The 17,116-nt window shown below is 44.7% G+C and overlaps 1 protein-coding gene across 1 annotated transcript in view; it reads left to right on the forward strand.

Annotated features, from left to right (window-relative positions):
* Positions 1-17,116, forward strand: part of THRA (thyroid hormone receptor alpha) — a 96,299-nt gene that overhangs the window by 73,572 nt on the left and 5,611 nt on the right. Inside the window, exons 4-7 of the mRNA XM_078871588.1 lie at positions 5,368-5,471; positions 11,191-11,338; positions 13,557-13,762; positions 15,128-15,277. Coding sequence (XP_078727714.1) covers positions 5,368-5,471; positions 11,191-11,338; positions 13,557-13,762; positions 15,128-15,277 — 608 coding nt within the window. The remainder of the gene's footprint in view (positions 1-5,367; positions 5,472-11,190; positions 11,339-13,556; positions 13,763-15,127; positions 15,278-17,116) is intronic.

A 17,116-nucleotide genomic window follows, 5' to 3' on the forward strand; every position in this document is an offset into this window, starting at 1 on the left:
GGACGCTTGTGTTGCGACCGAAACGTCGTGGTTTCTTTTATTATTTTTTCTATCCACGTGACTTTACCGAAAGAACCAGAGATTATGGATTTCTGCAGTCACGAAAACTTCAAATCGACAATGATAATGATGATGACATTTATTTTTTAAGTTTAAAGAGGATCTTCTGCTTCGTTGAATTGAGTAGCAACTATGTGCCGGGCATCAGACTGTCCCAGGTACAAGAGCAAAACCATTGCTTTGTTCCGGTGTCCTAAACACATCTGAAGGTAGCCAGGGTGTCTGGAGATCCAAGCTGTACTATTTTTTACGCGAGCACAGCAACAAGGAGACATCCAGTCAGTCCAGAAACTACCGTATCTGGCCATGGTAGTGAGATACTAACTACCTCGCCTGTTATACAGGAGGTTGTGGATTCGATCCAGACCCTGATGCATGTATATTTGGAGTTTGCATGTTCTCCCCGTGATAAGCCACTAAATTGTTCTTCTCATGGTCGTATGGATTTTTTTCTGAGCCCTCCGATTTATCCCTCCACATTTCAAAACGTGCGTTTGAGAGTATTTGACTGCTACAAATTTCCACACGGATGAGCCACTTCATTGGGCTCTCATTTGTGGTCACGTCGCTTCTGAAAAGAGCCATGTAGCTCAGTGGGCCTTGCCTGGTTAAATAAAAATGGATTCGTTTACTGTGTTGATCCTGAAATCTGGTATTCGAGCATATTAACATCGTTGATTGCTGGGATTTTTCCCCAGCAGTCATTACGCAGGAGGGAAAATGCCATTGGCCAGTCTCTTCCCTTGGGCCAAGATTAAACAAAACAAACCACAATTCTGGGAAAAAGGGGCCTTAAGCGGTAGCCCTGTGGCATCTGCTTCCGTGGGCCATTCTATAACACGTGGGGAGCACCGCCGTGCGAGAGATCCCTGAGGATACTTAGTCTCGTGACGTGACAACGAGAGCACACAACCAGGGTGCAATTTGGATGAAAATCTTTTAATGAGAATTTGACGGTAAATTAATAATTAGCATGTTCATTTTTTTTACATTTTCATTGGCATTGATAAAAGGAATGCAAATGACGCACAAATCAGGAACACATTTTTTTACAGCTGACGCAAGCTGCTAATGAGAACGGCATGACTCAAATTGAACGCACGCCTGTTCAAGAAAAAAAAAAGTGAAATAGGCAAAAGTCATAAATGCATCACATTGTGCATGTGCTTATAATTGACTTAAGGAAATTAGGTGACTATATTGTTTAAAAATAGAAATATGTGTTATGGACATTATTACTCAATGGGGAAAAAGTACCACAATTCCCCTCACAATTTCCAATTACACATTAAAACAGTCCAAATATCAGACTGCCGAAAAAACAATTTGCAATCTAAGGTGTGCCACAAATCCCCCACTGTCGCCATACAACAACCACAGGGAAAACTGGGTGATCACAAGTCCTGATAACCTGCGGCTGTTGTTGGCATACCAGTCCGTTTCTTTTGAAAAGGCCTGGGATCTATCTCCACCACGTCCTTGAGGACGCTTTTGCTTATTTCCACAATGCTGACTCAAGACTCACAGGTCCCTGACCGAGGGATGCATTTCAATCTTTAAATCGGGGGATTTATATTGGAGTGCACTCAAGGGACAGTTCAAATCCCAAGGTTCATTAATTTTCATTTGCTGGTAACAAATCAATTCGCAACCATAGTAGCGCGCGACACATGCATAAGCCAGAATTACAACTGGACCATTGTATGTAGATTTGTATTTTAAACTTATTTCGCACCGTAGATAGCCAACTGTGCCATTTGGAGGTGTGGGGGAAGGACAACAAACTATACTCTTTGGTTCTTTCGGTAAAGTCACGTCGCTAGAAAGATAATAATGGATCACGACGCTTCGATCACCACACAAGCACCTGAAGACGATTGCTTGTGTGGCGATCGAAATGTCGTGATCTATTTATTATTTTCCTACCTACGTGACTTTATCGAAAGAACCAAAGAGTATGGATTCCTGCAGTCCGAAAGCTTCATGTTTGTTTGGTGTAGTATTTGTTTGTTGTAGTACAGAGTTAGACTGATGGCCTTAATCTAAGTTGTCTTGTGGTTGTTGTTGTTTGACTTGCATCCCACTGGGATATTTGCACAGGGTTGGTGTACGGAGATTTTTCTGCAATATGTTGCTGTCTTTTATTGGATTTTCTGTTTGCACTTAGTCACTTTAAGATGTTTTCTTGTTCATGTTTTTGTTTGTTGCGGTTGCACCCAATTAAAGAGCCGAATGGCTCACAGGGCTATATCTAATAAATGAACTTTAAAATTTGAACTTTCAAATCAATACAACAAACTCTCTACAAAATGACAGAAAGAATCTCCCATCGCACTCGACGGATGTGGTGACATCATTGTAAGAAACATGGGAGTACTGTGGTGGTCTGTAGCCAATTCCAAAGAAGCACTTCTGTGCAGAATGCTCGAGCACAGCTTGATGTGAGGCGACCAGTGACCGCAGCATACCGGCTACCTCCTGTGTCTGCACAACATCCGTCACGATATTTGAACACCCGAAGCCTCCTATGTGTGAGAAAGTAGTTTAACACGTAGTAGGCTTTCGCGACCAAAATTATTCATAATCAACGTTTTTGGGTTTAGATCGCGTTATTTATAAATGTGTCGTAACCCTCCACCACCCGACACGGCCAATCAGTAAAAAAGTGTCACGTTGACAAAAGACAAATAGTTCACTGCTTTAGCCCACCGGTCTGTTGAAGCGTGAAACCACAACATTTACAATTTGAGTGCGACGTTTCGCTGGTAATTGCATCCAGCATCATCGGGCAATTCGCCAGAATGGTGAGGCTCTGCTGTGTCTCCCGTTCTTATATAGAGCAGCAGCAGGGTGACGTCATTATGAATATGTGAGAAAGTACTTAATAGGTTCACATGGACATCACTGTTTGGTAGCATTTGTGGAGAAAGATGTGTTCAACATGTAGATCTTGGAGACATGTTTAAACAACTGCACCAGAGATGACCATAATCCATCGCTATGTCTGTACAGCACTGCGGCAGTTAGACTGATAATCCGCAAACATTTTGGCGCAAACACAGTGTACCACGGATTACGGGAGGACTTAGCCACGCGGTTATCTTAATGGATTAAAAATGTGCAGATTTCAGGGGAAGTCTGGACAGCCAAATTAATCAGTAAGAATTTCTCATATCATAAGGTGCCAAGTTTTTCTAAGATCCAAAAGGTGCATATCAGCTGTATGGCTCTGTGTTAAATAATTTGTTTGCAGTTTTTACAATGGATATCCAAGTCTAAAATAAAAAAATAAAATAAGAATCTAAATTTGTGGATTGTTGGCACAGCTGGTCTGTGCTAATGCAAAACAAATAAATAAAAACCATCCCTCCACATTTCCCCGCAGCTCTTCGTTAGCACCATCATCCACTATCTATGGATCGCGGTTTTCTGTGCGCGAAGCATTTTCAATCCACTTTCAGAAGCAGTCGCGAACTTCCAATAATCCGCAAAGGGAAGATTTCACAATTCTGGCGAATCTCCTGATGAAGCTGGTTGTATATCATCAGTGAAACGTCATACTGAAGTTGTACATGTTGTGGTGTGCTGAAGTAGTAACTAATTGGCATGTTTTGTGCCAGTTATTATAGTTATGAAATGTATCGTGGATTTGCAGAGGGTAATTCAGTCAGTGTGATGACAGCTTGCGTGAATTGTGGCAAACGGAATGGCTGCATTGAGATAAAATATATTGCCTCGACGTAGCAACCTGGACAGTAAATCCGCAACAAAAGTGAATTCTATTCACTTCACGGTTGTTCTGTAAATATTTTTGTCAGCCATCCCATGCACAGATTTCAATGGACTGTTCCCGCACTCAAAGCACATGTACACAAATTCCTACTCGCCTGCCACCCAGAATGGTCCTCTTTTACGAGTGATGCTGGCTCGATTTGAATTATCAACTTGGTCTACCACTCACATCGCCGTCAACGTGTTTGTGATGATGATGGCATTCCGTACACGATGAACATAATCGCTATATTTGAGAAAAAGAGTTACGCTGTGTGAAGAAGTTATAGGAGAGAAGTATTTAGAAGAGATATGAGGGAAAAGAGAGATATACTGCTTGAGAGAGAGTTGTACAGAGATAAAAGCACATTGGCACTGTACTTACTAGATCCTGAATTTAGGTTTCTCCCCGAAACCCCCACCCATGACCTCCATCCCTGTGACCTCTACCCCATGACCTCCACGCCATGACCTTCACCCTATGACCTTAACCCCTATGACCCCACTCTGGCCTCCACCCCCCCATGACCTCCACTTCCATTGACCTTCACCCTATGACCTTAACCCCTAAGACCCCACCCTGTGACCTCCACCCCCCCATGACCTCCACGCCATGACCTTCACCCTATGACCTCCACCTCATTACACTACTTGACTGTAAAGGCTACATGCTTAGCAATTTAATTAGGGACGATTTCACTCAGTGGTGTGACATGACTAACATTGTTGAATTTAGTTTCGTTAAAAAAATATTTACACACCATCTGTGCATATTTGGCCCATCTGCCGTAACTTGTACCGGTTTGACCTCCATGATTCACAATTGTTTACGAAAGTGCACATCGCCGCATCAGTACCTAACCCTTCTGGCACCTTTGCACCATTTTTCTTGTTATCGATTTGCATGTGTTTTGTTTACGGCTGTAAAACCCCTCGTTTGTGAGTTGTACAATATTCCTTGAGGACCACGTACTCACTGTCTGCAATATTGATGTTTTTGTCTTTTGCTTTTGTTATTGTGTTCACACACCACAGATCTCCCATGTAACATAGCCGGGCAACTGGCCACACCGAAGCCACAGGAGTCCAGGCATTTTTAAATCTAAATAAATAAAAACTCAATTCTTTAGAACTCTTTTCGTGTTTAGTTTGTGGTCCTTAACCCGCACCTCCAATTTTGCACGGTTGGCTACATACGATGCGAAAGACGTTCAACATACATACATACAAATTTGATAATCCGTGTAACAATTCAAATAAACTGAATGCAATGTTACATTTCACAAGAACATCTATAAACATGTTTGAATAAACATTTCATTAAAAGTCATTGTAGCCGCCATGGAGAGACGAACCTCAGCAATTGGATTGTGGAATTTCCATCCCTGATCGAGGGCTGCCAATGGAAAGATAAGATGACTGTCCCACACAGGATGGAGGCGCTGACATTTGGAACATTGCCATGTTAAGCTTTGAAGATGGCTTGCAACAATGCAATATCGCTACATCGGAAATCAAATTACCTCTCGCTTGCAGGTGCCTATATGCCCAGCTACCTGGACAAGAACGAGCCCTGCGTGGTATGCGGGGACAAGGCAACTGGCTATCACTACCGGTGCATCACCTGCGAAGGATGCAAGGTTTGACGCGTGCCCACACAGCCGAACGGGAGTGATCTGCGTGACCCATGGGTGGAAAAAACCCGATTTTTCCAGCGGCAGGCATCGGGTTTTTTCTTTAATACAATTAAACCCGATTTCGGGGAATTACAACCTGGTTTAATGAATACGAAACTCTGATCCATGGCTTAGGCTGCTTCCTCGTCGGTGCTGCTATCGTACTCAGGGGGCCATCGGGCACGGGGTAGTCGTAGAATGCGGCGGGCAGGTTGGTCTTGATGAACACGAGCTTCTCCTCCACAATCGTGGGCGCCAGTGAGTTCCTTAATTTGGAATGGACGAAGCCCATCGTTGAGAAGTTGGCGAAGTGCGGTTCTGCAATTAGAACCAATTAAACCGGATTTCTCCCAATCTCAGATGATCGGGTTTAATATAAAAAAGACAATTAAACCCGATTGTAAAAAACCCGACTGTGCCACCCTTGGCGTGACCGGGTTGTGTTGTGTACGTGCGTATGCACGTATGTTGAATTTCTTTCGCGCCGTACGAATCGGAGGGGTTAGCCCAAACCACGCCTTGTGCGGTGATACGGCCAAGGCAGCCCTATTAGGGTCTCCAACCCCCGAGGATCCGGAACCGGTTGCTCGGTGGCAGACGGTTTGTTGACCCGTCATTGAGTCTAAGCCAGTTGTGCAACAGACTTAAAACAGCGTTGTTATTCCAGAGAGCTTACCGAGTGTGTGCGATAAGCGCGGCGTATTCGTGATTGACTGGGAGCATGCAGAGGGCGCGGATAATAAGCGTTCAGTCTTACGGGTGCGCCGTGGCAAAACATACTAAAAGTTTGTAAATAACAACTTCCTTAAAATAAAATGTAATCTATCATAGTTGGTATTACGGGCAGTGGCCGTTTACAAAAATTAAGTGTGTGCACGTGCATTTGTATGTGTGTTTGTATGTGTGTAGGTGTGTGCCTGTGTACATGGCATGTGTATATGTGGGGAGTGGTAGTGCAACGGTCAGCGTGCTGCACTACTAGCCCGAGTTTGATTCCTGCTCACGGCCAACACCGGTGACGATTATCTGAACCAGTTGTGGGCCTCCCCTAGGTCTACTCGGCCTGAAATGAGTACCTGGTGCGGTGTGTAAACATCGCAATGGGGAAACAAAGGCGGCCGGGCGTGGTGCTGACCACCCACCCCCTCGTGTACAATGCGGCCTTCATAGGTGCTCGCTAACAGCACTTGCCCCAACAGTCTGATAAGGCTATGGGGGGGAGGGGAGCTTTGTCTTTTTGTATATGTGGGCTATGCATGGAATTATTGATGTAATACAGACTTATGTAGAGTAAACACTTCGTATTTGTTGGGGAATACTTACCTGGAGAACGGCACGAATCTTAAATCCGCGAATATTAATACTCAAAGCTTGAGGAAAAATAGGTTTCGGGGGGCATAAACATACGTTGCGTTTAAACATGAACATTTGAACTGTGTGTGTGTATATTAATGAATACATATATTGTAGTGTAGCATTGTGTTATTCAGCTGAGATTTGAGAGTGATGAACGTAAACACATTTTAACGTGCAAATATGAATCAATTGATGTTATCGAGTAAACGTAATTCCACGGTTGGCTACGTACGGTGCGAAATAAGTTCAACAAACACGAATGCAGAGGAAAAGCACTCATCTGTAAACGGTGCGGCCGGGAAAAGTCGCTCCAAATGGCTCGCCACTTCTTGTCGGTTAGTTAGTAGGGAGCTATTTAAAAAGGGACCGTCCATAAATGACGTCACGCACCTAGGGGGGGAGGTCAGACATTTGTGACGATGTGTGACGAGGGGGGGGGGGGTTGAGAAATGTGACGTCACATCAAAATGCGCAACTTTAAATAAATATAGACAAAACGTTCTACTTAATTAAATGGACTTTTTAATAAATGTTTTCTCCTACAGCATCAGAGTGCAGCGCCACATTAAATACGCACTGCAATGACAATAGTTTAAAGCGATTTGAAGCATGTTTTATTTGGGGGGGGGGGGGCAGAGCTTTGTGACGTCATATTTAAGGGGGGGGTCTGACTTTTTGTGACGCCGTGTGACGATGGGGGGGGGGTCAAAAATCGTCCAAAATCGCGTGACGTCATTTATGGACGGCCCCAAATACAACCCCGTAAATTTTAAATAACACTGCAATAAGTTTACGCGAAACGCGACGAGTAAAAACAAAAAACCCCACGAGTATTGAAGGGTTTTAGCTGTATTGTTGGGGCGTGAAAACAGTTGGATTCCAATAACGGGGTTTGGGGGAGGTTGTTGGGGTTCATCAACCTGAAACGAATCGGGGAAACGCCGTGCGAGGAGATGCCATCCTTGCTCGAGGGCGCCACCTTGTGGATGAACTTTAAACTAAACATTTTTATTTTACCAGGTAAGGCCCACTCGAGCGATGTAGACAGCTCCTTTTCAGCAGCGACCTGGCCACAAATGATGGCTTGTGCGGAAATGTATAGCGGCCTGAATACTTTAAGTGCATGTTGGTTCTAAATGTGGAGGGGAAAAAACCCGAGGACCCGGAGAAAAAATCCACGTGACCACGGGGAGAGAGACACGCAAACTCCGAATATACAACAGCAGGCGTCAGGGTCGGGATCGAACCCACAAACTCCTGCATACCAGGCGAGGTAGTTAACATCTCTACACCACGGCACCCTGAAGCGGTTTATCACATCTCCCTTCTACCCTCTGAACTTGACATTTAGTAAACCTTAGTGCCCCAACTCATGTCCTCACTTGGGGTAAATATCACCTATTTTACTTTGTTGGTTGGGATAAAGTACATATGTTTCCTTTTTCGGAGTTTACTTTGACCTATTCATCTCATTGATATATGCCGCTCTCTGTCAGATCTTCTGATCTACTCGGTTAGAACAATGTCATAACTTAAAATATAAATCCTCTTTTGAGAAGGTGGAGTCCATCAGGGGAAAGTTCACGGCGTGGCAGGGTGACAAAGCCAGCACTCTGCCAAGTCCACCTTTGTCTTCGTTAGTGTGATGTGCTTTCACACTGCACGATGTTCTTATTATAGGCCAAGTGATACTCGGGAAGGCTCATGCCAGACACAGATAAAATTAACCGTCACGTGCACAGATGCGTGTGCAGGAGCAGATTGTATTCGGTGCGTCCCATAATAACTGTGCAGTTAGTGTAAGTGGTGGTTCATGCGCTATCATGGAAACGTGCCCCCAATAAAGAGTTTATGCCAGAAACTGCAATGCACTTAATTATCGCGCAGTAACTAATGTACGTGTAACGATTCGTCGATTTATCAATTGAAATTAATTCTCATGGTCAAGATACACGCGTCGAATATTTAGATGTGAGAATCGTTTATTTTTTTACAATTAATGCAAATCGGAGTGCAGAATATGCTTAGGTTGAATTGAGGATTATAAAAGCAACCAAAACTAAACAAGCAAGAGAGAGAAAGAGAAAAGCAACACAAAAATACAGTAACGATGATAATGTAAACAAGGTGGATTCTGGGATTGAACCTTGACCCTGGATCATGACAACCAACTGGACGTATTGACGGTGCAACGGTGCAGCATAACACACCGGTTCTCATAAAAATCTGTAATCAAATGTTGAACTGACAATCGTCTTCCGACGACTTCGACATCACGAGGACGAGTTTTAACGCACCCCGCAGGACTTTCGGACCGGGGCTGCAAATGGCGGGGAAATACCGCACACGGGTGTACCGCCAATATGTGCAAATCGTCAAATCGATGAGAGGAGAGGTAAATGGTTGTTACGAATCATGGTGATTCGAGGGACCCCCCCCCCGTTGTATCTCTTGCGCTGTGTTTTATAAGATGTCAAGCATGCCGCGCGCGCTTTCCTTGAGAAGCGCAACTGAAGCGTGCACAGTCCTGGGAAGTGAGGCGACCTTCGGCAATCGCTGTACATTCATCATTTCACGCGAACTTTACTTAACAGAGATCTTGGCAAAGCCGCATTTTCGTAGGAAACAAGACCACCGCAAAAACTTGTGGTCTGGTGTTATGAAGAATGCCAAGCTGAAACTGAAATTACTTCATTACTACTCTTAGGTTTTTTCGGTAAAGTCACGTAGGTAAAAATATAAAATAAAAATAATAGAAATAATATCTGGCGCCCGACATCAGCAGTGTAACTAACGACGCGTCAATTAATCCATCGATGGTTAAAGCGCACGACACGTGGATCGAGTTGCGTGCGTAACAATCTGCGGTTATCTCTTTTGTATGTTGCCCCCCTACTCCATAGCCACCAGAGTCTGCTACGATGACCGCAACATTAAAAGAGGATTGATTGTTGAATTGAATTGCCGGGAGGTGGTGGGGTGAGGTTGTAATTGCTGCCTGCCGCCTCCCAATATTCAGCAATGTAATGATTTGGTCACATGACTGGCATTCGTGCTTGAGAGTGCAGTCTGTTAAAATGTTTCGTCGCAGAAAAACCACAACCAACACGAACAGTTGTTATGGGCGGCATAATAATTTTATACATTAAGGGAAATTGGTGTATGTTGGGCTTGAACAAAATAACAAAAATAAACGTTGGCCTTTGTGCATGCAGAGGATGCTCATATTATCGGTCAACTTGGAAGTTCATATATCACGTGGCAAGGAATATGTATGTATGTATGTTGAACTTATTTCGCACCGTACGTAGCCACCCGTGCTAATCTACAATATGCTATGGATGTGATCAGGAAAAGGAAGTCGTGATAGATGGGACATGACTTCACACTCGAGCAGCAGGTTGTGAAGACTGTAATTGCGAGCTTGTCGCCGAAGGGAACACCGAAAGCCAGATTGTGGGATACTGTCAGAGTAAACTTTGTTTGTATGCATGTTGAACTTCTTTGCGCACCGTACGTGGCCAACCGTGCTAGTCGGAGGTCAGCTGTCAATTTAACAACGGCAGTACCTGGCTGAAGGAAACAGGTGAGAGTGAGGTGTGGAGCCATGGACAGCATTGGCCAAGGTGATTTCTTGACCTTGATTAAAGGCAAGACTCATCTTCTTGGTTCTTTCGGTAAAGTCACGTAGAAGGGAAGTAATAAAATAATAAAAATAAAACATAATAAAATAATTCTCACGACGTTTCGGCCACAACGCAAGCAGCTGTCCTCAGGTGAAAACCAGGTCTGTCGAGGCGACAGCGTCTGAAAATCGAAATTTAAAGGCAAGACCTTTACAAGGTTACCCACATTTTTGCCCGAATTCACTTAATGCCTTAATTTCTGCTGTGCAATCACTGCGACCTTTTTTGCGGCATTAGTTAATTAGGGTGAAGTGATGGTGCCAATAGGAGGTGATCTGGAGATGGGAGTGATTTACAGATTTGCGTACCAAAATACATCGAAGTGAATGTGACCACAAAACCATCATGACGACCCACACATACGACGAAGCCTCTCCGTGAAGAATGACCAGAGCGGTTGCCGCTTAACAACATGGGAAGCAAATATCCTTATTTTTGTCGTCGTTTGGGTTTCATTGCTAAAAACCCATGAGTTTGCGCGCACAATCGATTGTTTTTCCCAAAACCCGTCGCTGTTGTACTTCATCAAAGTCGCGGAAGCAGCACCCATGTGTGGTACCGCGGATGATGCTGCGGTAACTTTGCATAGGGGGGAGTGCAAAACATTTTCTAAGAACCCAAGCCGTGTGCTTTCATTGCAGGGATTCTTCAGGCGCACCATCCAGAAAAACCTGCACCCCTCGTATGCGTGCAAGTACGAGGGCAGCTGCATCATCGACCGGATCACACGCAACCAGTGCCAAGAGTGCCGCTACCAGAAGTGCATCGCTGTGGGCATGGCCTCTGACCGTACGTTACATCCACGCGTCCGCCACGATGCACTTGATGTCACACAATGTATGTATTATGTTAAACTGCTTTCACGCACCACCATTGGAACCTCCTTTGCCAGTAGCAAAATATGATAATTGTTTTTTTACCCTTTTATCTGGCAACAAAACTGACACCTTTTTTTTTACAAGGAGTCATGTTTGCATGGACCACAATACCTGCGGTCGGGATGCAAACAAAAAACACAACTCTGATAATGTATGCACTGTCCTTGAAATTGATTGGTCCACACCCGAGACAGCTTTGCTTAGAGCCTAGTCTCACATGGTGTTGGACCAGATGACGCCATCTGGTCCAACAACGTACGTAGCCAACCGTGCTAATCGGAGGTGCGGGGGAAGGACAGCAAACTAAACACAAAACGCAGTTGCAAAGTTTTCAGTTGACATTTAAAAATGGTTTCCTAATATCAGAAGGAAGTGCTTTCCAGATGGCCGCAGAGGCGCATGTGAAAGCGTGCCATGCAGTGATCGTCTTTGTTAGATGGCCAGCCAAAAGCCACTGCGAGGATGACACAATGCGTACCCTGGAAACAACGTCGCAAATGGAATAGCCGTAAATCGGACCCTATTTTCCCATGAATAGTAGAAACGTCACTTACCGGTGTGTTTTTCCTTTTATAAGCCATGTTTAACAGGGTTTAATAGATAATATCGTTTTTTTTTGGGTTAGGTCCCATAAATTTATAAATTTGTCGTTAAACCCACCACCACTCGACACAGCCAACTAGTAAGGTTTGTCACGTGAACCGGTGTGTTGGAGAGCACAGCCGCAACATTTACAATCTGAGTACGACGTTTCGACATGAATTACAACTTGCATCATCAGGGGGACAGCCAGATTTGTAGATAAATAATCCTGTTTCTTTTCCTAAATAGAGGGATAGATGTGATGACATCACTTGTGAGCCCTTCGCTTGCGAATAGGTTTAATAGTTAAAAAAAAAACACTTGAGAATCACAAAAGCTCCATGCCAAGTCACATCGGAAACCAGACCGACTCTGTTCAAATGTGTTCGGAGTCGTATCGGAAGATGCATCGTAAATCAAGTTTCTGCATCGTAAATCGATTCATGGTGGCGTTATATAAATGTCGTGAATGCGGATCGCCGTAAATCGGACTGCCGTGAATTGGAGACCGCCTGTGTTTTATATTTATGGTTTAATAATATGTTCCCTCTCTTCTGGCTTATAAGGTGACCACTGTTTACTTTGTTATAAAGTGGGGCCCATTCCGTTTATGTTGAACTTCTTTTGCACCGTGCCAATCGGAGGTGCGGGGAAGGACAACAACAAAAAATCCCTCCAGCGATAATAGGCTAAATATAATTACGACCCCACTTAAACTCCACAACATATCGGTTTTAAGCTCCACCTGATCAGATTACGATTCTGTACAGCATCTCCAATGTTGATAAAGAACCCAATAGCTGTAGACAGCACCTGAGCACCGCCCTACAGAATGTATTTGTTTTGGTGTCGGCAGCGATAATTGTCTCAGAATAGCAATTCTTTCAGTGCTGCTTTTGTAAATTGTAAACAAATAAAAAACATAATCAACGTTTTTGGGTTTAGATGGCGTTATTTATAAATGTGTCATAACCCTCCACCACCCGACACGGCCAATCAGTAAAAAAGTGTCACGTTGACAAAAGACAAATAGTTCACTACTTTAGCCCACCGGTGTGTTGAAGCGTGAAACCACAACATTCACAATTTTATTGTGGTTTCATGCTTCAACACAGCGGTGGGCTAAAGCAGTGAACTATTTGTCTTTTGTCAACGTGACACTTTTTTACTGATTGGCCGTGTCGGGTGGTGGAGGGTTACGACACATTTATAAATAACGCGATCTAAACCCAAAAACGTTGATTATGAATAATATTGGTCGCGAAAGCCTGGTACGTGTTAAATAAAAAACACACAAATCATAAAATAGTAGTTTGTGCCAGGAGGGTACAAAAGGCTCGCGATGAATGTGCTCGTCCCCCCTAATGCTTACGTCCGTAGCGGGGTCACTCTTCCACTTGTTTCAACTTGACAGCCGAGGGCGATAAGAGTGCAATACTTCTGCGTCCCTGTTATCGCACGCGGGGTGCGTAGCAGATGTCCCCCGTTGCCCCCCCCGCCCTCCGCGACGTTTAACCCGCGGCTGCGTCTCCCGGCTGCGGCGGCAGTGGTGCTGGATGACGGCAAGCGGCTGGCCAAGCGGCGTCTGATTGAGGAGAACCGGCAGCGGCGCAAGCAGGACGAGAAGCGGCGCAACGTCATCGAGCGACCGGGGCCCAGCGACAAGGAGTGGGAGCTGATTCAGCTCGTCACGGCCGCGCACTGCACCACCAACGCCCAGGGGAGCCAGTGGAAGGAGCACAGGCGATTCATGGTCAGCAACTGCGTTACTCTCGCGCCGTAACCGAACAGTGCACTCCAGGAATGCCGCGGGCGCGCTGCTCGACGCAGTCACGTTCACGCCAGAGGTCGCAAACAGGTTTTGATTCCTTACCCGTACCCGGCCGCACCAGGGTCGCAAATGGGTACCCGTTCCCTACCCGTACCCGTACCCTACCCGAAATGAGTGACAAACGGTTACTCACCAGTGACTCAAGGTCTACCCGTACCCGGCCGCACCAGGGTCGCAAACGGGTACCTGTACCCGTACCTGGCCGGGTACGGGTAGCCGGGTATCGGGTAGGGTAGGGGTATCGGGTACCCGGTTGCGACCTCTGGTTCACGTGCTTCAGTGCGCAACGGGCAGCGCCGTTGTCTTGATGGCGCTTTACTCTCCAACACACCGGTGGGCTGAAGTAGTAACCAATTGGCACGTTTTGTTTACGTGACGAGCCTTACTAATTGGCTGTGTCGGGTTGTGGCGGGTTTAAGGACACGTTTATACTTGCGCGATCCAACCCCAAAAAAACCTTTGTGACGAATAATAGTGGTCGCTAAAGCCTGCGTGTCAAAGGGGCCATCCTTTTACCATTTTTCCAGCTTAAAAAAAAACAGATGACATTTTAGAAGTTCAACACATTTATGTACACGTGTGGTTGTCAACACACACGTTTGTTAGACACTGCTTTGTCCTCGAGGGATGCGAGCTTCGCTAGAGCAGTGCTCTCAGGGGCCATGCGTTGGTGTTTTGAAAGGGTTGTGGTCGCCTTATTCGCCTGCTTCCAGAACGCTGCTATTACTGGTTCACAATGTACGGAACCTTCCGATGGCTGCCGAAGATAAGTTAAACTTTTTCCGTGTTCCAAGGTACACTTGAAGATATTAAAGCACCCAGTCATTCTCCTCTGCTGGTCACATGGTCTGGAACTGTTTTCCCCCCTGTTCATGTCGAGGCTCACGACTTTACTTTATTCCTTTACCAACAACTAACTCCTCTTGTCTGTAAAATAAATATGGCCACAGTTTTTGTACACGACATTCAGATGTGATCACATTTACTGACTATTTTAATTCACACTGGATGGTAACCTACTCTAAAACCTACTCTTTAGTGATGAAAGTTTAAGGGTGTAGTCATTGCACACCTGAATTTAATTATCTTGCATAACATTTCTTCTTGCTGAAAATCATCGCGACACGTTCAGGGAACATCGGTTACGGGAAATATCAGCCCGTGTCTAAAACGTGCCGCGTCTTTTTTTTTTCAGTGTGAAAAATGCCCCTCGCATCTTCGGCAAAGTGGGGATAGTCTACTGATGCGCGTGTTGGTTTGTTGTCTTCTATGTATGTGCACCGTCAGTCTGAGGATATTGGCCAGGAGTCCATGCTGTCCAGCCTGGATGGGGATGACAAGGTGGACCTCCAGGCCTTTACCCACTTCACAGCCATCATCACTCCGTCCATCACCCGGGTCGTTGACTTTGCCAAGAAGCTGCCCATGTTTACCGAGGTCAGCTGATGCAACTTCTTGCAGCGTTGTTATTTATTACATTACTTTGGTGTTTCACATATATATGCATATACACACAAAGGCAAAGACGTACAGACAAAACAGGCTCATACGTACAATTAAATACACACAGACTACACACAGATGCACATACACGGATTGCACACATCATTAGACCTCCTTTGCCAGTACCAAAATATAATAATAGGGTTTTCCCCCTTTTTTCTGGCAACAAAACTGAAACCTTTTTACAAGGAATCATGTGTGCATTATAGAGGTGGAAACAATGCAAATGTATGTAATTGTGTTGTAAGATAGTTTGGTTTTATTTATTTGTCATCTTTGATACCTTGTTTATGAACTCTTGCTGCCCTGTCTGTCTGCTGGCCGAGTCGCCCTTGAGAAAGAGCTGTATACCTCAATTGGTAATTTACTCGGATAATACACTTCTGATTCTGATCATGTACACCCAAAACACACATAGAACAATCTGTTATTATTTTATTTTTCTTTCTGTGGGCTTACCCATAAGCCCTGAGCCCTTTGTGGCCTAGTTTGTGTGCCCAGGGCAAGCCTGGCAAGGCATATGGGTAAGATGGGTTTAGAGATAGGCCCACAGAATAAAAGAAAATTATCGGTCATTTAACAATTTGCAAATCCTAATTCTCAGTGCCCATTCGGTTCGCAGAAACTACAACTGTAAGTCGTGGGGGGGGGGGGGGTGGAAATCTGAAACGTTTAAAGGATTTTGTGTGGCTAAAATTTTCTATTATCCACGAAAGTTTCCCGATAGTAGTGAATAATTTGTCCTATAATTGAGACACTGGAAATGGAGATGTTTTTTGTTTTTACTGCAGCGGTGTTTAAAGTGTCGCTGGCTTCTTGAAAATATCTACGTTCGCATCACAGAAATGCTTCGAACCCGTCTCTGTTTCTCCGAGATACAGAGAGACAAACAGAGAAACAGCGAGCAACGGAGATTCAGCCAGAGATGGTTAATGGAAGGAGACAAATTGAAATGGAGAGAGAAATGGAGATGGGGAGAGACAAATGTAGAGAGACAATTGGAGATGCAGAGACAACCAAGATGCAGATTGACAGTAATGCAGTTGAGGATAATAAAAACTTGGATAATTAGTTTTAAAAATACTTAACTGCAGAGCCATATGGAAGATTTGCGACGTGGCAACTCCTATAATGCGTAAATGTTCTGCGGGTCAAGAGAGTGGTTCGTCACATGCTCTCGTTGCTCCTATAACCTGCACATTTTCACGGATCCTTGGGAGTCAGGCAGCCGCGTGTATTCTCGGAGTAATATCTCAGTGTGCCACAGGTTACATGGTTCGCTACACGCGTGTCCAACATCGCCACGGAATTTTGGAGTTCTACTGTGAGCATTGTTTTGAAATGCGCATTACTTGTGTGGGTGACGTCATCCGTTATTGGCTGAAATAGCAGTTTAGTGATTGGCCAACAGCAGGCAATCCTGGAGCTGCTCGCTAACCACAGAGCCTAGTGTCGACGAATCCTTTGTGGACCAATCAGAATTTTTATTTAGACTACCGGAGGAATCCGATGAGCTATGAAGTTATGTTTTAACAGATGTCCAGTATGAGTGGGTCGGCAAGTTACAACGGCGAACAATGCAAAAAACGATAGTGCAAATAGATAAAATGCTAAGTAAATAATTATCCCAATATATAAGTACGATTTATCGACATTGGACGAGGCAGCAAAAACAACAACAGTCCCAGACCACAGCAAGATAACACCACGCTGCAGTAGTCCCTCAATAAAATGGCACATGAACATTGAACTATACAGGTATGATCAAAGTTA

This window comes from Lampetra fluviatilis, chromosome 2 (assembly GCF_964198595.1).
Source record: "Lampetra fluviatilis chromosome 2, kcLamFluv1.1, whole genome shotgun sequence".
Taxonomy (NCBI): Eukaryota; Metazoa; Chordata; class Hyperoartia; order Petromyzontiformes; family Petromyzontidae; genus Lampetra; species Lampetra fluviatilis.